Source organism: Lissotriton vulgaris, chromosome 8, assembly GCF_964263255.1.
Source record: "Lissotriton vulgaris chromosome 8, aLisVul1.2, whole genome shotgun sequence".
Taxonomy (NCBI): domain Eukaryota; kingdom Metazoa; phylum Chordata; class Amphibia; order Caudata; family Salamandridae; genus Lissotriton; species Lissotriton vulgaris.
The window spans coordinates 206,570,269-206,593,197 of NC_141696.1; the positions used below are offsets into that span (position 1 = coordinate 206,570,269).

The window sequence follows — 22,929 nt, forward strand, 5'->3', positions numbered from 1 at the left end:
CAGCGCTTAGCCTACTAGACTATGTCTGCCCTCCTCTGATTGTTGACTCGACGGCCATCCCGGACCCCGGCCCGATCGATCCTCCATGTAATAGCCATCCATGAGCCATCACCCCTCCGAGGTCGAAACATGCTACATGCATGATGCATCAGGCAGGCCTGACATGCATGCAACCCGGAATCCAGGAGGAGGGCCTCGAGGGGTGAATGTCATGGCTAACTTTGTGCTGCCGCCCGTGATTGATTTCCCATTCCCACGTCTCATCAGGCCCGGTTCTAGCGGGTGGGCCAGGCCCACCCAAACATGACCCTTGGCCGTCCCAAGTCACGGTAGAAATGCTAATACAAAATACACCAGTTAATATCTCCTGTGTCCTTGCGGTGTTTTCCAGTCCCTGCTTAATAGAGTTGCGTGATTGGGCCAGGCCAGGCTTTGGGTCTCAAAGGAGACCCAATCAGGCATCTCCTTTTAGAAAGGTGGTCTTTGTCTCCTCTTACGAATGCAGGTTCATTAGGGGCATGGAGAGGGGAGTAAATCTGTTCCTCTCTTCGGGGCACGGATGGGGTAATTTAGATTTCCATATGCTCAATGTCAGCCGCAGAAATATGTTTTACTGCTGTTTGGAACGCCATCCTGTTGCCCCTGATCAGATCGTGCTTTGCGTTAGATTTTAGAGATCAAAGGAGGTACACACTGGTGTGTGTGTGTGGGGGGGGGGGGGGGTCGCTACATGGGGGTGAGTTGGGTAGGCTGACACATTTCCACAGAAAAAAAACTGCTTATTCATATTTTTTAGGTTCTGCAAAGGCTCGAACACGACCCAGCAATAAAACCTAATGTTAAAGATATTTGTTTTCATTTAAACCAATTCCTTTTCTGATTTTGTTAACTTCAATTATCATTCGCAAATAAATGTGCAACTGTGAACACATTTAGAAGTGCATTTTCTTATTTTTTTGCTGTTTTAAGTGTGAAAGGGGAAACAATATCGGCCTTGGGTGATTTTACAAATTGTTCTGCCAGCGAGGCATGCGTAAAACAGGCAATACAGCAAACCTATGTGTCAGATGTAACACCTCTAAATGGTTGAATTTTGAGCTGAGGATATAGACTGTGAGGCTTTGTTCTGTTTTACAGAGATTGGATATTTTGGGAGAGTGTTAGAGATGTTGGTGTGAGGAGAGATAGGACATGTACCCTGGGAAGCAGAAGACCAGAGACACCAGGGTGCAGCTGGTGCATAGGCACCGGTTCCAGGGAAAGAAGGAGCCACAGAACCCTGATTACTGCCGTATTTCACAGTTTAAATAGGGGGCCTATTTTCTTCATTGCACTAGGACCTGTAATACACTGGCAGATTGCGGAGATGTAGACTATTCGAAGTGAGGCTTTTAACGTTTTTTTTCTTCGAGATTCATATTACAGGCAAACACTGTAATTTCTTCCTCAACTATTGGAGGTCTTGTGATGTGGGAACACAGTGCACCTTTTTAAGGCTGCAGTGAGATTAGCAGACTGGTGTTGTAGGATCACCTGGACCCTAATGGAGACAGATCATTCCCAGTGGTGTAACATGAAATGATGAGGCCCCCATGCAGAATGTGAAGAGGGACCCCTGACCCTCTCATATCTCACAGAGATTAATTTTATTAGTGATGAATAGGGTCCCCTGAAAGGTCGGGGGCTCATATGTACCACATGGGCTACAGGGGGCTGCATTACCCCCTTGATCATTCCATTGAAAGCTATAATCAAAGTAGACCTATGCAGAACGTAGGTGCTCTGGGACACCACACTCACAATTTAAATTCCAAAAAGAAAATTGGAGTTTATCAATGAAAAGTTTGACACACCGTGATAAGTAGAACAGACCAATTCTAACCAACTCCTTTGAACTTTCATTGGTGAAATGCACAGATCATTAATGGGGTATCAGTGGTTGCCATTCATGGGTAATTGTATGTTTGGGGTGATTGTTCGAGTCTCAAAGAAGGAGTGTAGCTCCTACTTAGTGGCATAGAGTTTAATCTCCTGCAGTAAGTGGCAACCAACTCTTGTGAAAGAGGCAAACACCCTAAAGGTGATGTAGGCTGACCTGTGAGCCAGGTGCAGGCCTGGTGCTTGTGGTGATGATTTCAATGGCATCTTGAATTTCATAGGATAGGAGTTCTTCTGAGATAGTCCATGGTTAATGTGTAGATTTCTGTTATGTTAACCTACTCTTGCTCCTTTTACTCAGTAGTCTGAGATGGTAAAAATGCGGTTTTAACATTTTCACGTAATATTGTGTCCTCAAACTCCTGTGCAAAGGACATGAGGATTGTAACCCTGACAGTTGAAGATTTGAGTCCCAATTCCAGAAGTTCTCTCTAGGCCCCATTCCGTTTAGGAAGCTTTCTCCCATGGAAATATGAAGAAATCAGAAGCTGTTGTCTGTGTATGGTGACAACTTCCCTCCTTGTAACCAGACATTGCTTCCAATCCCACACTTTAAAGTCACAAATCATTGCTATTCGTTGTTTATCTCATTCATTTGATAGAAGCAAACTAAGACTACGACACACAAAACTGCTTACATCCCTTTAGCACTACCCACTTCTAAACCCTAAAATTACCCTTAACTCAATTTACCACTACCCACCCCTAAAGCTATCCTTACTCTCTTATAAACGTACTTAATTTACTTATAATTATCATGTGTGGTAAAGGCAGATGCATGATAAACGCATGTGTAGTAAAGGCTTCACTGTAAAGCCTTTGGTTGGTAAAGACAGTGTTGTAGATGTGTTTTCCCAAGAAATATGAGCCGTTTTTGTGATTAAAGCTACCTTCCTATGCTGCCAGCTACAACATCACTATAATGAATATAAGTATCAGACTACAGTCTGCAATTGAGTACTTACTGCACATTTAACCCACCTGAAAATGGATACCCTACCACAGAGTGTATTATATTGTTGGACACTTGGGAAAAGGAGGGTCATTTTAGTAATGCATTAAATTTACAATGACAACCTGTATCTGGTGCAAGCATCAAGCCGCCCCCTGTCGTTCTTGGGTGGATGCAGAGTGTATATATGCTGGCTGCCTATAACCCCTTCAACCCTTTTATGCGTTGGATTGCTCCTCTGTTGATGCTAGGTGAATCTACCTTCTTATATCAAGCTCATGTCTATGCTGTACATTCTTCTTTCTCCTGCATGGAGCCTAGACAAATCTCCTCTGGTTGCCTGTAACTGGTGCACTCCTTTGGATCACTTGTCATCACTGCTGGTTGAGATCAAGATTATTTGCCAAGGCTGGCATGTACACAGTACATGCCTGCTGGGTGTTCGCCTAATCTGGGGGATTATACAGAGATGTACCAGGACTATTGCTATCGAGGCTGTCATTTATCACTCATCTGTTGTAGCTAGGTGGATCCTAATATGACGTTCTCAATCCAATATTGTAAATGTTATGCATTTCATCTCTCACTCATTCCTGCTATTATGCATCAAGTTAATTGCTACCAAGTAAGTTTCACAGGTCAGTGCCTGACTAAATAGACTAGTCGCACCTTTTTCTTAAAATTCTGGGCCTTGTAGTTCTAGTTGTATACTAGATTAAATAAGAATACAAGTCCCAGAATTCTAATTGAAAAACAAAACTGGACTGGCCTTGCTAACATGAACCTGTAAAGAATGTCAATGGGGACATATGACTGGGTGGGTAACCTGGTGCTCTTTAAGGTCATCATCTACTATTTACTGTGCTTTGAAAGTTGATACAATTGAATATGTAATGAAAAATGTGCTGTAAAATTCACCATTTTGGTCTGTCTTTTTCCAAATCTTTCTTGGGGGGAAGACCCCCCCCGACCCCCTTAGTAGCGGTTGGGCTTGCTCGCTCGCTACGCACTGGGTGGGGGCTGGTCTGGCAAAATTTGCCAGGGCTGCTTTCAGTTCCCAGTCCGGCCCTGCCGTCATGCCCTAGACTCCCATATAACAACTGGCACTTCGCTACCAGAACACAGCCCCCTTGAGGCTCAGGTTATGATGGGCAACCTTGGTGCGGGAAGGGGTCTCCCGCCTATACCGATCACTAACAAATAATGGTTTGACATCCCTTGATTACTTAAAACTTAGGTGGGAGACATGGGTGGGCCCACTAGAAGAGGCAGACTGGAGGGGATGCCCTGATGGCGCACTGAACCATCACTGCTTCGGTTAGGCTTTGCCTAGTCCAGCTCTACTACCTACACACCTCCTATTTCACCCCTAACCGCCTCCATACATCAGGCATGCTTCCAAAGTGTCCGCGGTGCAGCACAGACCCCACGGACTTCTTTCACATGGCATGTCCCTCACAATCCCCTACACATACTATTGGGCATTATCGACGGGTTAGATGGGTCCAGGGCCGACATGACATTCTTAGTAACAGTCCTAGTAGCTAAACGTTACATAGTAGCCGCATGGAAGAACCTCACCCTCCATAGCCAAATGGCGCCGGGGACTAGACTGGTGCGCTACACAGGAACTCACACTGTACAAAGGCAGGGGCTGCCTTGCCCGACATCGCAAGATCTGGGGCAAATGGTTGGGGGTACTAGACTGATCACTTCCTCTAACTCTGGGGTCCCCCTCTCTGCACCGCAGGGAGGGGAGGTAATGTTTATTTCACCTTGCTCTGCCTGCACTGTGTGCAGTAATCCATATGTCATGATGCAATCTCATATGCTGTACTGTGATTTCGTGTCATTTGTTTCTTGTTTTTCTCTTTCTTGCGTTTCACTTCAAGCAAAATCAATTAAGTTGATTAGCAAAAAAAACATTGCTCAGAGTTCAGGTGATCACACAGTGAAAGACACAACATAGGATTGAAACAAACTGTATATACAGAACAAAACATTGGACCATCCATGAAGATTCTGAGAACCAAGGCAATTATCTACATCACACTGTAGTTCAATACGATCAACCAATATTTTTAGCGCTCCAATTGTTAATACTGGTAACGTTTCAACCTGTATTCTTTTGGAGGGTCGCCATCAGGACGAGAATTGCAAGAGCGGAAAAATATTAATAAATGCCAATGATTCGTAACTGAGCGCAAGGAGAATGAATAAAGCCTAGAAAAAAAGCTTTTAGTCAAGAAGGTCCAATGGAAGGGTGACTGGGTAAACAATTAGACTTGGAGTTTGCTTGTGCAGACTGAGAATCGACCTCAAGATGTAATTCTGTCTACGTCAGTGTACCCCATGTCCGACACTACTGTGCTCTGCAGAGCTTGGTGAAAAGGTGCTTCATTTCTTCTTTGGCATATGCTGCAGGCTCTTGTTTTGTTCACACACTCTCTTTACACAAGAAATGCTATACTTGAAGGCTTTCTGTGCTGAAAATTAAAATAATGTATATAGCAAATGTTTGCATTGCAGATCCAGAATAGCGGCACAAAGGTTTTCCTGGTATTGGGATATCCCTCGCTGTAGCCTACTTGCCTCTAGATCAAGGAGCAAGCAGACCACAAAACCAACAGCATAATTATCCTGGTGATCTAGAAGCATGCATTACACCTTATGCTACTCGTCCTGCAGCAAGTTCAGCTATGGGAAGGCTTCACTGACTGTACTGCCTGGTTTACTGTTCTGACTTCAGTATCAAAGCCTCTAAGGTTGTAAGCATGTTGATGTACTGCATAAGCCTCCATTGACCAACTATCAGTGCCTTCACATTGGCAGATGTGTTGTCTTTTTTTTGCATGACAGTCACTAAATCTGTATTTGTAAAGCTCAAACTACTCACCCTTACTGGTCTCAAGGTGTTGGGGGCCGATGTGGAAATGAAGTGAGAGACAGAGTCACATGGTGCTGAGCTGAGCTGCTGCTGGAGCCGGGGATCAAACCGTGAGCCCTGTGCTCCGAAGTCAGCTACCCTGGCCGCTGCACCACACCTCTCCACCTCTCACTGAGATGCTTGTGCTGCACAGGCAACCTTTGAAAGCCTTAGAATGAGGAGTTACAAGGGGTTGATATCCCCTGCATGAGAGCATGTAAAGGTCACTTACAGGCTGTCAGCTGATTCTAGACTTTAAACAAATGTCTGAAATGTGTGCAATTTCTGCGACGGAAAATCACTATGTCATGGTCTGGTTTTTCTTTTATGAGGAAGACATGCACGGTCAGGCTGATGCAATGAGCAAAATGGAGCCCACAGAAGTATCTGCACCTGACATGGCAGAGATAACATTATTGTTTTTGTCATGGCAATTAATTCAGTCCTGGCACTGCTGGGTTAAAGCCATTCATCGACTGAAGCAATGAATACTAATTGGACCGTGATAGCTGTATGTGTTATGCTGCATGGTGATGGACTTCTTAAAAAGCAGTACTGGTTGTAGATGCCCTCTTATTAACCCCCTTAAACATGACCCAGAGTGCTGTGGTGCATTAGAAGGCCTGAATTAGAGTTTGGTGGACAGGTTACTCAGTCACAAACGTGATGCATATACAGTCCACTGTATTACAAGTACATCATAGCCAATGGCACTTGCAATATGGTGAAGGGGATATCTGTCATGTTTGTGATGACCTAGGTGGACTCATGTACCACCATCGTCTGTGCCATTGTCATCACCATCACCTTGGACTACTTCGGATACTGGATCAATCTTTCTTAGATGCTCTGCACATTTAATTGCATTTTTGTTTCTCAAATGGGCCCCTAGTGCCAAAATGTCTGCTCATCTCCCCACTACCCACTTCAATAAGGCAATGTGTACAGCCTGCAAAATGTTCCTCATTCCTACTTGTGAAAAAATTCCAAACTGGATATACGGTGTGTTTTAAATGCTAAACATAGTACCTGTTGTACAGCTGGAATCCGTTGGCTTAGGGTGGGCTGGGGCTGAGGTGGGGGTTGCTGTTGGAATTATTGCTTTGAAGAAGATGGGGCAGTTGGTGGTATCGTAGCAGTTTCAATAGAAGTCGACCTCCTCAGAGCCACTCTGTACTTGAACAATGACATGACCATCCTCTTCGCAATGACCACTTCTAGCTTGACTTCTGTCAAGTTTCTAGATGTGTTTTCAATGGCGGCATTTGGGGTCCACTTGTTGCCTCCCTCGTCTGAATGGGGGCCTGGAGAAGTTTATTTTCATGGAAAAGGAGATGTTAAAGAAAATTATGATCGAGTACTGCTCCTACCTCATCAGGTTCCTGTTCTGTTTGCTAGAACAATTCTGCCTCACTCTGTCATGACTGCTGCCAGCTCAGCACTGAGGGAAAGGGACTTTTCTCTGATGAATCAATTATTGTGGTGATGGCAGATAAGATCCAGGACCACTTCCAAACATCTTGCGGTCCAGAAGTGGGTGTGACAGAGTATGCTGTTTTGCATACTTCTGCCAGTAAGATAGGGGCTTTGATGCTACACTGCACAATGGTGCTCGTTGCATAGGTGTTGGATTTATCACAGGCCACACTCTTGGCAGATACTGATCTCCTCAGTGCCATCTTCAGTTCTTCTTGGTTAGGTGAGAGATCTGGAGTCAGGAAATTCATGAAGAGAGAATGACTAGACTGTCACCTACCTGTAGGCATGGTGAGATAGTTGGGCAGACTGTCAGACTTGGCTATTGTACTTAGTTGTGCAATAACTGACAACTATAAAAAGTGTATTAACTAGGTACAAACCCTTCTTGAAAACCTGATATCACAGGAGTCTTCATAAATCTGGTGTGATTGTTTGAAACCAGTGAGTCTGACCTACCTCCCTCCACATTCACAGAGGCATACTGCAAAGAGATAAGATAAACCAGTAATAAATACAAAGGTATTAAGTTAGGAACCTAATTGAATCATGTGGGCACTGACAAATACATGTATTTCCTGTAGCACAAGAACAGGAAGGGCCTTCCACATAGACATTGAAAGAGCAACAGGAGGACTTAAAAAATGACACAGAATTCTGCAAAAATAAAAACGTGGCATTAACAAAACACAAAATGCCACGGGCAGCAGATTGATATACAACATATTTGGGAGAGGGCATGGGAAAAAAATCTGTGATAATATTTAGGGATCAGTCGGGCCCCGTATGGCTCCAAGAAGAGCATCAGATAGACCTGCACACAACGCACTACACAGCACATAAGGCATCACACACACGACCAGAGTAAAATGTAGTGGAGTAAATTATGGAAATAAGTGTAAAATAAGGGGCCGGACAATCCCCCTGGAGGCTTCTAGGGCAGCAACATAGATAATAAGATAGCAAAACAAAATTCTTAAAAAATATTATCTGTGGCATCACCACCAAACATCTGGACTAAAATTGCACAAAATTACCCTGCTTTTGGCAAGAAATCTGATTTTCCCTGACACCCCTAATATGAGACTGTGAAAAATCCATTAATGCCAAGACTAAAATCTGTTTTTCACAGGCGTTCACAAACTCCTAAAGCTGCAACGGTGAAAAACCAGCAACAGGTAGACTAGCAAAACGAGCTAAAAATAAAATAATATCAGTGTCCCACAGACTACTTACTATAAGACCCCAAGCAATTGGAGAACATTTATAATAAAATCAGCAAAGATATTTGTCTTGTATCCCTGATACTTCCTGCAGAAGTCTTTTAAAAGGGTATAAACATGCATTAATCACCAATCACACAAACACACACAGACACGTACTTATTTGACTAAATGGCGTACAAGCATGTGACAAGTAATGTGGTATAGAGAATAAAGGGAACGTGGCTCTGTACCCTGGTGTGGCTCGAGTGATTGCTAATGGGTGAGATTAATTCATACATTTCTTCTATAACTTTGTAGCTGGTTCCAGTAGATGCCCTAAATGCAATCCCTGGCTCACAGCACCACAAGTATAAAGCTATACCTTACTGAGTAAGACACCTTAGTAATACAACACTGGCCTGGAAATGCTTATTTTCCCTTTTTGGTGTGACCTAGCCTGGCAGTTTGTGCTGGACTGTTCTTACTGGAGCAAGACCAAGGCTGGTTTGAATAAGGCTGGCCCCTGTCTGGAATGGCACAGTTTGCAAAAAACATTGGACTGGGATGTGTTGCTGTGAAATCACCAGTAGCTGGGATTCATTAGAATATTCCTGCCATGAATTTGTTGTTTGTTGCAGAACACCCTAAAAACTATCAGCCACATGCAGGTTAGAAAATGCCCAAAAAAGCAGATCATCTGGGATGAAACTTAGCCCCACCCGGACACTTAAGACCCCGCCCCCACCCAGAAGGGCAACTGTAAGAATGTACAAAATCAACTGAAATTACCCTCTGTGGCCAACAGCAGATAGGTACACCAGGCAAAACGGTAAAACAAGACTATCGGCCACATGCATCAAAGTTAGCATTTGCGATTTCTTAATTGCGAAAAATGAGGAATCGCAATTAAGAAATCGCAAATTGCTATGCATCAAAATATCGCATTTTTATTTGCGATTTCTAAAAATTCCTTAATTGTGATTCACAATTTACGAATGGCAATTAAGGAATCCCTTCCCATTGATTTCTATGGGCCAAGAGGCCCATAGGAATGAATGGGAAGGCATCCACAAATTGCGATTAGCATTTTGCGAACCGCAATTTGTGAATACATTTTCAAGGGTGCAGAGGGGGGTCCTAAAGGAACCCCCCCTGCACCCCTGAAATGTAACTTTAAGTGCAAGTTTCACACACACATGTCCCAAGCACATGTGTGTGTGTAACATGAAACTTTCAAAAATGCATTTTTGTGCATTTTTGAAAGTTTTCGCAAATTAGCATGAAGGTCAACTTCATGCTAATTTACCTCTTCCTATTTGCGAATTCGCAAATTAAAAATGTTCATGCATTGCATTTAAGAAATCTCAAATTGCGATTTCTTAAATGCAATAGCATTTTTAGAAATCGCAACATGGTTGCAATTCCTAAAATTGCGAAAAGCATGATGCATCCCAAATTTGAGAATTGCATTCGCAAACGGCCGAAAATTGCGATTCGCACCGTTTGCGAATGCAATTCTCAATGATGCATGTGGGCATAAATCACTTATTCTGGACAAAAGCCATGGGCAATAAATATACCACCTGCAAATACAGCACCAAAAATGGCTTTTAACCTTAAAATACATCAGGCCCTTTTATTTCATATTCATGAGTTATCTTTGGGGTCGAATCCCCATGTCCGGTGTTCCCCTGCTACAAACAAATAAATTGTAAAACACTGGAAAAACAATTAGAGGTATTTCATACGACATCATCAACCATTATCACATCAAATAGAATTCTTGTGCATAGAACTTTAGGTCTGATTTTCCCAAGTAGTGCAAGGAATAATGCAGACAAAGGATGAGTGACGCGTTCCCCCTAGTATCTCAATTGCACTTCAACTGTAAAAACAACAAAAAAACAGATTTAGCTTGAAAAAATTCATCACATGGTCTCTTTAGGCTAAAATCCACTCAAATAATTTTCATCACATATAGAGTTTCAGCAAGACCAAAAGACAAGTAATGACACCCAGCATATGCTGGCAGTGTTGATAACCCAAGACACATGGCATATATCAGTTTTTATCGAATTTGGTGATATACTTCACCCAGTAATTGGTACTTTTCTCACGTAATTAAAGAATCCGAAAGGTTTACATAGCAACAGAAATAGATATTCAATCATAGAAAGTGAACTCCTTTGAAACGGATGGGCTTTGCAGATTCATCAGTGCATGAATAAAAATATCCTCAGATTGGTTAAAGACATTTAGGGCCTGATTCCAATGTGGTTAGAAAGACCTCCTAACGGCATTTGCTCCGTCCGAATCGGATCGGAACAGTGTCTTTCCGACCAAATCAGAAAGGTTTCCAACCACCTGAGTACAATACAAGTTAGGCGTTAGGAATATCCCAATCTGAACCCGTTGGCTTTTGGAATGACCGAGCTGTACGGAGTAGAATCGTACATCTCTATGGGCCGCGTTTCCGAATGATTGAGTATGCTGCTAGATTCAGACACCCTTTCCGAATCATGACGTCCAACTTGAATCAGCAACTGGAATAAGACTTTGGGGGCCCATAGCAAGCCCCCTGCATCTGAAGCCTTCCCAATCAGGCCTGTGGGGGTACCCATGGGTTCCCCCTTACCAGCCATGCACAGTGTGGCAGGCACCAGTGGGTGCCCTCCACAGGCTTCCCAATTTTCCCCAGCCACCCCTTTCTTCAACCGGAGGCTATGCATTCTGCTGGAACGTAGGCTCCCATTGAAGTCCATGGAAGTCCAACCAAATCGTATCTGTAATCATCCGGATACATTGTACTCGGTCGGTCAAACTCTCCCGAGAGCTTAAACGTCTACTAAAGCTAATATGATCATTGAATATTATTGGAAATTTTTGTCAAAATCCTAATCCTAATTATGCAGTTGTAACAATCTGTTTATGCTTTCTTTTTTGCATGTACAGGCACATCATTTTCGCACCCAGTAGTCAAAATAAGTATGCAGGAGAGTCGTTCCCTGGGATCTACGACGCCATGTTTGATATTGAGAACAAAGCTGATCAATCCAAAGCCTGGGAAGAAGTAAGGCAGCAGATTTCTGTTGCAGCATTCACTGTGCAGGCGGCTGCAGGAACCTTGGAGGAAGTGGCGTAGGACAATGCTGTGTTGGAAACAACACAGATTACCCAATACTTGAGAATCCATTCAAATCACCAGGACCAAAAATTGTGTGAACACTTGTGACTGACCATTTAGTTGAGTTTGGACAAATCCCTAAACCGGTGCTTTCATGTCTCCCGGACTCAAAATTATGAGACTCTTTGCTTTCATCTCTTGCTTCTTTTACTGTTTTTAAAAAAAAGTGATTCTTTTGTGTAAAAAATAATTTTAGAAAAATATATACAGATTATGGTATAAAAACCGATTCCGTTGACGCAACTTGGATAAATAAGTAATGTATATTTAGCATCTCTGTAAGCTGACATGTAATTAGTTTCTTGTGTGCTTAAGTTGAAGGTATTTTATCTGGTTAATAAAAAAGTCATCAGTAATGACTGAAGTGGCAATCATTTGTTTGTATTTTTGCTAATTTTTCAATGTTCGACTCTCTCAGGGCCTAGTAGGCTCTTTGTTAAAACCTGGGGCTGACGCGCACCTTGCACCTTTCTTATTCATGGAGTGGTTTTATATTTATGTTATTATTTTGTAGAAATGTGGTTATTACAAGAATAACACTTGTTCATAGTTTATTAAAGAGATTTTCTATAAAACACGACCTTTGACTGCACGGACTAGTGCTAAGATTTATCATTATTTGATGCAGCGGAATGCAGCAAATCAACATCCTGCACTGCGTCAAATGGAAAAGGCAGGAATGCACCATATCCATCAAGATATAGTGCATTCCTGCTCTCTCCCTACACTGGCGCACTGTGTGCTGCCTAGCCCCAATGCAGGCACCCTTCCACCATGGTGCAAGGGTGCCTGAGTTGTAGGCACGAATATTTTTGTGTATGAAAGAACACCTTCCCTCACAAAAACAATCCGTAGAGCCATTTTCCTCTTTGTATGTGTGCTGCAGAAAACTCCAGACTTAGAAAGAGGAAACAAGGCAAAATACATCTATTACTCCTCGCTACACCTCTATCTTAAAGTCGTCGGATGGGACCACACTGCTTCACCTCCAAGCACAGTTCGCCCCTTTGCATCCTGGTAAATGCAGTTCAATTTAAATGCTTACTTGAAATTTTGCAGCGTGTTTCACCAAAGTTGGTGCAGGTTAATGCTGTTAATCTGTAGACACATGTGTTTCTGGATTATATCCTTCATCAGTAGAGATAAAACAAAATTCTTCTGGGGTTTGCTGAGAAAGCTGCCACAATCCTCTCAGGTCTCTGTACCTCTCCCTGGCGCACAGGTGCATCTCCAAGAGCTCCTCAGCCCAGTGGCTCAAGGGAGCCTTTTTAAACAGAAGGGGGATGGGAGCACACTGCTTCACCTCCCAGCACAGTTCGCCCCTTTGCATCCTGGTAAATGCAGTCAATTTAAATGCTTACTTGAAATTTTGACTGTTTCTACTCTGTGAATGAAGGGTGAGGAGGATGAAGGGGATACGGGGGGAGGAACTGTCTCTATATCTGCATCGAGCCCCTCAGACACGGAAAATGACTTAAAAGCATCTGGGTTAGTCTCAAATTCATATGACACCTCAGGTACAGGAGAGGATACCATCCAAAGATCACCCTCTTGCAGAAAGTAAAAAAATCTAACAAAAAAGCGACGAAGCAAAAAAAGAATGGATACAAGTCCTCTGGACACAGAGGTGATAAAAAGACTGGGCTGGGATTACTCTGCAACATCGCAGCTGTATCAAGAGGGGGCAGAGGCTCCCCCTCTGGAAGACCAGGTACAGAGGCAGAGTCATGGACAACCGTCTCCGGGGTTTGATATGATGTATTCAATGCTAAAGCAGATTCAGGTGGAGGCGAGAGTGGAGAGTCTCAGAGCAAGACAAGAAAATAAAAAGATACAAGGCTCTCTCCGTAAAGTGAATAAATTATATGCGGACTTGGTGGGAAGGGTTACAGAAGTTGAGGAGCGAACTGGTAACTTGGAGGACGAATTTCGGAAATGGCAGGAGTTTAAACAAGAACAAGAAAAAACAACATCGGATGTCTTATGGAAGTTGGAAGACTTCGAAAATAGACAACGAAGGAACAATGTTAGACTCTTGGGTGTGGCAGAGGGGAAGGAGGGGCAGGATGTGCGGGCATTTGTTATTGAATTATTTAAAGGTGCGTTCCCGGAGATGACAGGTTGGAATTGGGAAGTAGAAATACAACGGGCGCACAGATTCCCATTTGCACAGAGTAAGGGAAACCGGTCAGCTAAGCCTAGAGCAATTCTTCTATATGTAGGCAACTATCTTTTGAGAGAGGAGATTATGGCAAAGGCAAAACCGCAGGCTAAATGTAGGTATAAGGAGGTGGAATTTTTTGCAAGGCCAGACTTTTGCCACACGACAGTGGAAAGGAGATGGAGAATGCGTGAGCTGATCTCACCATTTCAAAGGATAGGGTTTGAGGCATATTTAATGTTCCCCAGTCGGTTGAAAGTGGTAAGGGATGGCCAGTTTAAGATCTTTTACTCTGAGATCAAAGCCCAAGAATTTTTGACATGGTTAAAAGAGAATATGTCACATGCTGATAAGGAGCGTACAGTGGCTCTGGCATCACAAGAAGGTAAAAAGAACTAGATGTAGATCTAGATGTTATGTGATAGGAAATGAAAGGAAGGGAATATAGATCAACAATAACTTGAGGGATGTGCATGTTTTAGGGGCTTGGTGTGTTTTCGGTGTGTTATGGTAGGCATCACGGTAGGGGAGGGGGAGGGCACGAGACTCCCACATGGTCACAGCTGTCACACATAGGTCCTGCGGACCTATTTGCCAGTAGGGAGGGCGGGATTGTCGAGGTGGGAACACAGGGGAGGGGGAGGGTGTGTGAGGGGGGTGTGGGGCACAATGTAACAAGTTACTACAGGGGGACAAAAAAGAGAAATCAGAAGACGTCGAATATTAAACACAAGTGGAATTTATGTTTGTCTAATATAATGTTTGATGTGAGGGGTAAAATAAGATCTGACCAAACACTTGATCCTCCCTGATGGCTTTCCAGATAATGACATGGAACGTGTGTGGTCTAAATGATAGACAAAAGAGACAGAAAGTATCTATTTTAATAAGAAGTTTGAGATTGGATTTTTTGCTCCTACAAGAAACACATATCCAGGCATCTGAAGTACAGTTGTTGGAGCAATTGGGGTTTGCTGTTTTACCCTTCTCAAGACAGGCGTCTAGGAATAGGGGAGTTGCAATACTATCAAGACAGAGGGGCGTCACCACCAGGAAGAAACTGGAAGATGTTTGGGGGAGATGGGCCTTGATAGAATGTTTAGTGGGCGGGGAATGGATAACTTTTGGTTCTATTTATGGCTCTACAGGGGTTGACCCAGAAATTTTTGAGCAGTTAGATGTAGAATTGGCTACCTGGGCACCCCGTGTTGTGCTTGGTGGAGACTTTATTATCAATGGAGGTGGGGCGCTGGGATTAGGCTTAGGACCGTCTGTAAGATACCAAGGAAGGAAAAAAATAGTTTTCCGAGCAGTCTGGTCTCTGGCAAGGAATAATGGTTTATTAGATATTTGGGACGTCCTAAAGTCAGGAGAGGTGGGATATACATACTACTCTGCACCTCACAGGGTGAGTACAAGATTGGACTATTTTCTGGCTAGTAGTACTTATATCTCAAACTTACAGATTGAAAGGCTGCCACGTTTATTGGCTGACCATAATCCCCTAATTATAACCATAACAGGGACAGCAACCTCAAGAGGGGACATAGTATGGACTTTTGAGAGAGCACTCTTACAAGACGAGATGTATATTCAGCATATGATGTGCTGGATTGAAGAATATCTGGCAATAAATAGGGGCACTACAGTCGAAGGTATGGTTTGGGATAGTTTTAAGGCTGGAGTGCGGGGGGAGACCCTAAGTTATAGTGTAAATAAAAGGAAGCAGGAACAACACAAAAATCAAACTTTAAGAAAAAAGATATTTTTAGCTGAGGAAGAGTTGAGTGAATGTGCAGCGAATGCAGCAAGGGCAGTAACTATACCACCTGATAATTCGGTGGAGCTTGCCATAATTAACACCTTTGCTGCTGTGGGTTTTCCCGTCCTGCGCTGCAGATGATTGTACTACATTATTTCATGACGAGCTGGCCTTGTCATGAGCGCACGGCAGGTAAGCGCCATGACGAGCCCAGCTCGTCATTAGCTTCAAAGGGGTTAAACTAGCTAAGATAAGAATGGAGGCAGAGGAATATATTGCACTTAAGGCGGCAAAAATATATGTGTCAAACAGGGAGAAGTGCCATGAGGTAAGCGAACGAGTAGGACGAACGTTAGCAGTCCGAGCAAGGCAAAAAACAGTGCTAGGGGAGATAAAAGCGATTAAAGATAGTTCCGGGAATGTGGTGACAGATACCCAGGAGATTAGAGAAGTTTTTAGACAATTTTATACGAAACTGTACGAAGAGCAGCAAGGGAAGGATATAGGGGAAATAACAGCATACTTGAATGATACTCCAAGGGTGGAACTGGAAGATCAAGAAAGGAGGAGATTAGATACTCCACTTGATTTACAAGAGGTTGAAATGGCCCTCTCAAATCTCCCCTCCGAGAAAGCAGCCGGACCGGATAAGTTACCGCTAGAGTTCTATACGGTTTTCTGGAAAGTGCTGGGGAAGGACATAGTGGTTACTATGCAGCAGGCTCAGATGGGGGTATCGATACCAGCCTCATGGTCAGCTGCAGAAATTGTAGTTATCCTGAAGAAAGGAAACAAATCCACGGAACCTGGGTCATATAGACCAATAACTTTTATGAACACTGATACAATGATTTCTTCAAAGGTTTTAGCAACAAGATTCGCAAGTATTATAACACCACTAATCACCAATAACCAACATGGGTTCATACCAGGGCGCGGAACTACCCACCATACACGGAAACTTATAACCCTTTTCGATAAAATGGAAGTCGCAGGAGACCCGATTGCGGCACTACTTTTAGATGCTGAGAAGGCATTTGATCGGGTCTCCTGGGACTATCTATGGAGTGTATTAAGTAGGGCAGGATTTGGGGCGAGGTTTGTTAATGCAATAAAAGTGATATATAGGGACCCGATGGCTGTTGTAAGGATAAATTCAGGATTAACAAAAACAATACAAATCAATAGGGGAACTAGACAGGGTTGCCCGTGCTCCCCGAGGCTCTTCGCTATGTACCTGGATCCACTGATCCGCAGGATGGAATTGAACGAGAATATAATTCCTATAAGTACATATAGAGGGGATTGTAAGATACTTGCATATGCCAATGACATGGCTGTTATAACATCAACACCCACAGAGGCTATTAGGGAGGTGGAATTGGAGGCCAAGAAATTTGGAAAAGTATCAGGGTACTCCCTAAATACCAACAAGACTCAAATAATTAAAAATGATAAAACAATATGTCAGGATCGGCGGGTGGTTGAGTCGGGAATATACCTTGGAATTATAATCACATCAGATTTGGAGAAGGTGGTAGAATTAAATATTGACCCTATTATGACTAAAGTCGGTAAGGATTTAGATAGACTTCATAATCTCCATCTCTCGATAGTTGGTAAGACAAATATTATTAAGATGCTCGTTCTTCCCAAATTTTTGTATATTTTTTGGGCAATCCCACTTATGTTTGATAATTTCTGGTTTAAAAAATTAGAAGCTATGATTAATAGATTTATTTGGTCTAAAGGTAAGACTAGAAGAGCACTAAGATTCATGGCATTACCAAGAGAACGAGGAGGCTGGGCACTACCAGATTTGAAACTATATTATTGGGCTGCTGCCCTACAATATATGCCTGGCTTGATAGGTGGAGCAGAGGCGGAGGGGGAGGACGAATTAGGAACATTAGCAATATATGGTCTTTTAATGGGAGAGGAGGTAAATAATATACTTCTCAGACACTTTAACACAGCCTATTTTAAGAGGACTCGGTTTAAGACCCTTATGCCCGCACACAGTATTTGGAAGGCCTTTTGTAAAAAGTATGGCTTGGGGAAAATTAATAGATATACAAGAATGAAGAATAACCCAATATTTCCTCTTGATATTTTCTCCGATGCGGTGTTTGCGGTATGGCAAAGAAAGGGAATTATGAGGGTGGGAGATTTGATGGATCTCCAGGGTATGATGCAGTTTGCCGAGATCCAAGCGAAATATGGCATAGATACAAGACATTATTTTAAGTATCTACAAGTAAGACGTTTTCTGGCAAATAAAAGGGGGGGCCCTAGCGGTTTTGAGAAAAATGCCATACTGGAGGTGGTACAGGAGGGAGTTACATGCACAATTAAAAAGTTTTATGCTGAATTACTTAAATTAAGACAAGACGATATGGACAAGTGGGGGGAAAGTTGGGCAGGTAAGCTGGAGGTAGAAGTGGAATGCTTTAAAGTCTCATTAGAGTTGGGACAGAATGTACTATGCTCTGCAGCATTGCAGGCACAGCATTATAAGACACTTTATCGTCTTAACTATACTCCGGCAACACTTGTGCAATGGGGAGCGGTTACTGGAATTAACTGTCCAAGATGTGGAAGTATCCAGGCTGATATAGTACACATATTTGCAACCTGCCCGCACTTATCAGCAACACTGGAAGAAATAAAGACATTTTTGCAAGGAGCTTTAAAATTAACTGTTAATTTAACCCCCTCAGTAATATTGCTCGGGGTGAACTCAGATGGTATTCTGGGAGAAGGATGTTACTTTATCTTCGTAGCAATGGCTGTATTGAGATTAAGTATCGCTTCAGCGTGGCTCGACCAGGCACCACCCACATTCCAAAAGTGGCTAGCCAGGATTTTAAATATATACAATTTGGAAAAGGCAATCTATGCTAGAAAAGGAAAAAAGGGGAGGAAATTGGGATTGAAAATATGGGAGCCAATATCAATTTGGAAGGAGGAAGTATAGCCATTTTGTGGGACCAATTGGGTGGATTGATTAGAGGTATATGATGATGGGCCTCTCGGGCTTGTATTAAATATAAGTGTTTTCTTTCTTTACAGGTTAGTGATAACTAATTATTGGACATTATTCTATTTTTTTTTGTATGTAGTGTATATGCTTCTTTGTATATATTTTTGTAGAAAATTATGAACGATGAGAATCTTTTCAACGATATGGTGTATAGAAAATTGGATTGTAAATAGTGATGTGCTGCACACCCCTGGGTTAGGGGAAAAAAATGATGGTAAAAACCTAATAAAAATATTTAAAAAAAAATAAAAAGAAATTTTGCAGAGTGTTTCACCAAAGTTGGTGCAGGTTAGTGCTGTTAATCTCTAGACCCATGTGTTTCTGGATTATATCCTTCATCAGTAGAGATAAAACGAAATTCTTCTGGGGTTTGCTGAGAAAGCTACCACAATCCTCTGAGGACTCTGTACCTCTCCCTGGCGCACAGGTGCATCTCCTAGGTGTACCAGTCTTGATAAAATCTGGAAATGAGCCAAAAAGCATGTAGATGCTTCCCGACGAAGAGTAGCTCAAAGCAGCAACTTACGCTGCCTTGCGTTACTCCAGATTTGCTAAGCAACATATGGCCACTCATGGTGGCTTTGAATGGCTTGGTAAAACTGACTTTGTGTGATGCAATGGCAACACAATTTTTCCGTAAATCTGGCCCTTGTTGTGCTCTTACTACTGGTAGCACTCAATTTGCTACCATCACAGAAAAGTTTTTCGTGAGAGAATTTAATTCTCTCACATCCCACAGATCCTCTCCTCCAAAATTCCTTTTAGCAGACGTTTTAATCTTTTTTTTAAGCTTTGAGAATTGATAAAGCTATTGAAAATGTAAACGTTGGAAAAAACGTCAACAGAGGAAAATTCTTCTGTATCGTCATACAGATCAGGTTGTTAGTTGTGTTATTTTATCGTATCCCTGTTTAGCCTTAGCACAATTAGCATTTCAGCTCACCATATACAGCAACAATTTGGTTTTGTTCACTATTTTTGGTTCGATCCATTGAGTAGTTTTAAGCATATTGAAATAATCATACCTGTGGTCAGCTCTGAGCCAGTTCACATTGAATGTGAAAAATTGCTTTATATGTTTCCACATTTCAGATATATCTGGTCTTCCAGATATGATCTTAGTATTATTATATCTGTAAAGTGCCATGCTCCGATACTTAGACCAATATTAAATACGATAATAATAATAATAATTAGTCATTCAAAACCTAAACAGCAAAGCATAGCATATGACAGCCCTTATAAAACTGAGCTCACATCTACAGCATCAGATTTATTGTAAATATAGAGTTATTTATTCTGCCTTTCAGGAGCATATTCAACATTGATTGTTATTTTGCTCAAGTATGTGTAATTGACTACTTTTCGACATAATCAAAAACTTCTCAACCATGAAACCTTTTAACCATTTCCTATTGTGAACTCGCTAGTTGAATTTCAAGGGCATTTCAAGATATTCAATATTTCCATTACTCTTTCTTTAAGGCTCAAGAGTGGAGTTGAAATATAAAGAACGAAAAGCACAATAGAGTTCCTGATAGCACAACGTCCAGCCCCTCCAACAGTGGCAAGGGAGCATTCTTTGTAAGAATTACTCATGAGCCCAGTGGCCTCTTTTGTTCCTTCCCAGTAAATAAATGTACATAAAACTTTATGTTACCATTGTACTTGTTCCATAGGTTGGTGCCTGCACTTTTGATATCGATTGAACTTAATTGTAAACCGGGCATCTATACAATGGCAAAATACTGCATTTCGATTGGTCTCCAGCTAGTTAAGATCTACTGGAGGGGGGACAACCTTTACAATGTGGTTGTTACATCGCGCTACCTTTACAATGCGGTTGTTACAACGCAATACCTTTACAGCGCAAGTCATTACATCGACTTGCTCTAGATGATGCTACAACCTAAGGAATAGTATGATTTACTATTCTAACACCTTCCCTACTGTTGCGCATAGTGGAGTTGGAATAGTACATGTTGTATCCCGTTCTAACAACACGGTTGTTGTAACGATCATCGCTTTGTAATGGAACGCAAAAGCATGCGTTGTAGAATGCTATATTCCTACTGAAGTGAATTATAATCCTTGTTCCATGGTATCTCTCTGAGGATCAGAGAGTTCAAATAAAGAGCTAAACTTCTTATGTAGCTCGAAGAGCACAGCAGTGCTGAGAGGTATGCAGCTGGGCTAGCTAGCTTTAGAACCCCTCACTTTCCTATGCAGTGGGTTGAATATTTAGATGAAAATAGTTCTTGTCTGTGCTGGTATAGGTTCTAGAGAAAACTGAGTCCCCAGCGCTAAGTTATTCAGATACAGCAGCACACCAAGCACTGGTCCTGAAGAGGACTGTCAACAATAATTTTTAGAGGAGTTCAAATAAGGTGCATAACACATTTAGATGCTGGAAGGGATAGAACATGAATAATTACGCTGTATGGCCAGGGAGGGATCCATTTTGTTACCAACAACTCATCTGCAGCCTCCTTCCCAGAGTCAATAGGGGGCCAGCATAACTTAGCGCACTTCTGTCCCTTCAAGCACTTATACAGTGATATCTGAACTGGTTGAAAAAGAAGACATAATCCAATAATTCCCATTTATAGTAATGAAATACGTCTATACTGTTCATAAGAATTAAATGTTTATGCTATTCTATATGTACACAATGTTTTATGTTTTTTCACAGAACATGTATGAGTACACATATGGCAATAATCACTAGAAATTGAATTTTTGGTTTAAGGTATGGATTTATGTACCATCTGTAAATGTATCAAATGACAAACAAGACAACAAAGAATAGCCTTTTTTCACATATGTTCTTGTAGACTGTCCTGGTTAGTATCTTTTATGAATGTGCTTACAAAAGAAAAATATGCTTTCAACAAACACTTGACACCTGTATGTGCCCTGAGAAAAACAGTAATTTGATTGCTTAACCAGTGAGGGGTACTGTACATGTATATCATATAAGAGGCACCACCATGTCTTTACAAGGTGAACTCCCATCTTGCTTTGTTTCTTATAACATGCATGTGAGGCTGTCAGTCTTGTATGTGGTGCTGTCTTCCACTGAAGGGTTGCTTTGACGAATGTGAGTCGGACCTTGTGGAGACCTCTGAGTATCCCATTTCCATATCCTGCCCATGAGATAACTGTAACATGTATTTTGCAGCTTTCCCGAGAGGCAAATATCAGATTTTATATTTGGTATTACTTATGCGAAACATTTGTATCGAGGATGTGTTTTAAATCCATGATGAGAGCTAGGAGTTTAGCCATGGTGAGCAGTTTAGACGAATACCATGATTGTTACGTGATCCATTGAGGTTGTGAAAGCTCCTGGTTGAGCATGAGGGAAGGTGAAAATAATTCAGTTTTTGTCCATTAATTTTTATTCATCGACTTCATCAAGTGTGTTACATTAGAGATGCAAGAGTTCGCAGGACTTCGGCTGTATCTCTTGTGGAACGAAACCTCATTCTTGTGCAGTAGGTTGCCAAGTGGCATCACATACAGGTCGAAGAGTTGGGAACAAAGATCAAGCCTTGAGGTGCTTTTAAAGGAGACTGTAGGAACTCAGAGAGTGACTTCCAGTTATACTATGATACTGGTTGCAAAAAGTGGTAGCAAATTGCGACATGACCCGTTTCTTTTTTTTTTTTTTAATATTTTATTAAGCATTTTTTTTAATTTTTCTGCAAAGTTCCAGTATGTGTTACAGCACACAACAGTACATCAGGTTATTATACAACATAACCAAATTACAGTGTGCTTCTAGTACATGGCATCATAAGAGGACCCCCAAATAAACATACAATATATTTCCAAGCAATAAGAAATAAACAACCATAAAGGAAAAAGAAAGATACACAACTTGCGTATTGACCTAACCCACCTTATATGCCAGACCTTACATAGCAGGTATCAACACTTCCCCCGCCTGTCCTATCTCTAGCCTGCGGCTTTTCCAGTTTGTGATAGGCTGCCATATCCTTTGACCTAATAACTTAGCTTTCCTACCTTTCCTATCATAAATTGCCTTTTCTAGATTATACATAGCAAGTAGACTTGCATTCCATACTTGAAACGGGGGGGGGGGGGAGCCTTGTCCAACCAAGTTCTTGCTATGCATATACGAAACACCGCAAGGGAGACAAACATGAATTCTACAGGCAATCCATCTGCCATATCCCCCACCCCCAAAATAATTAGTTCATCTTTAAGCTTTATCTTAATCTTTAGCGTGCTATCCATAAACTCCTCAATGGCATTT

General features: G+C 42.0%; 1 protein-coding gene across 1 annotated transcript in view; it reads left to right on the forward strand.

The window, feature by feature from the left end:
- The window catches only part of LOC147696878 (N-acetylated-alpha-linked acidic dipeptidase 2-like), a 476,544-nt gene extending 464,492 nt beyond the window's left edge, over positions 1-12,052 (forward strand). The window contains exon 20 of the mRNA XM_086933986.1: positions 11,450-12,052. Within this exon, the coding sequence (XP_086790112.1) occupies positions 11,450-11,639 (190 nt within the window). The 3' untranslated portion in view covers positions 11,640-12,052. The remainder of the gene's footprint in view (positions 1-11,449) is intronic.
- Positions 12,053-22,929: the final 10,877 nt, after the last annotated feature.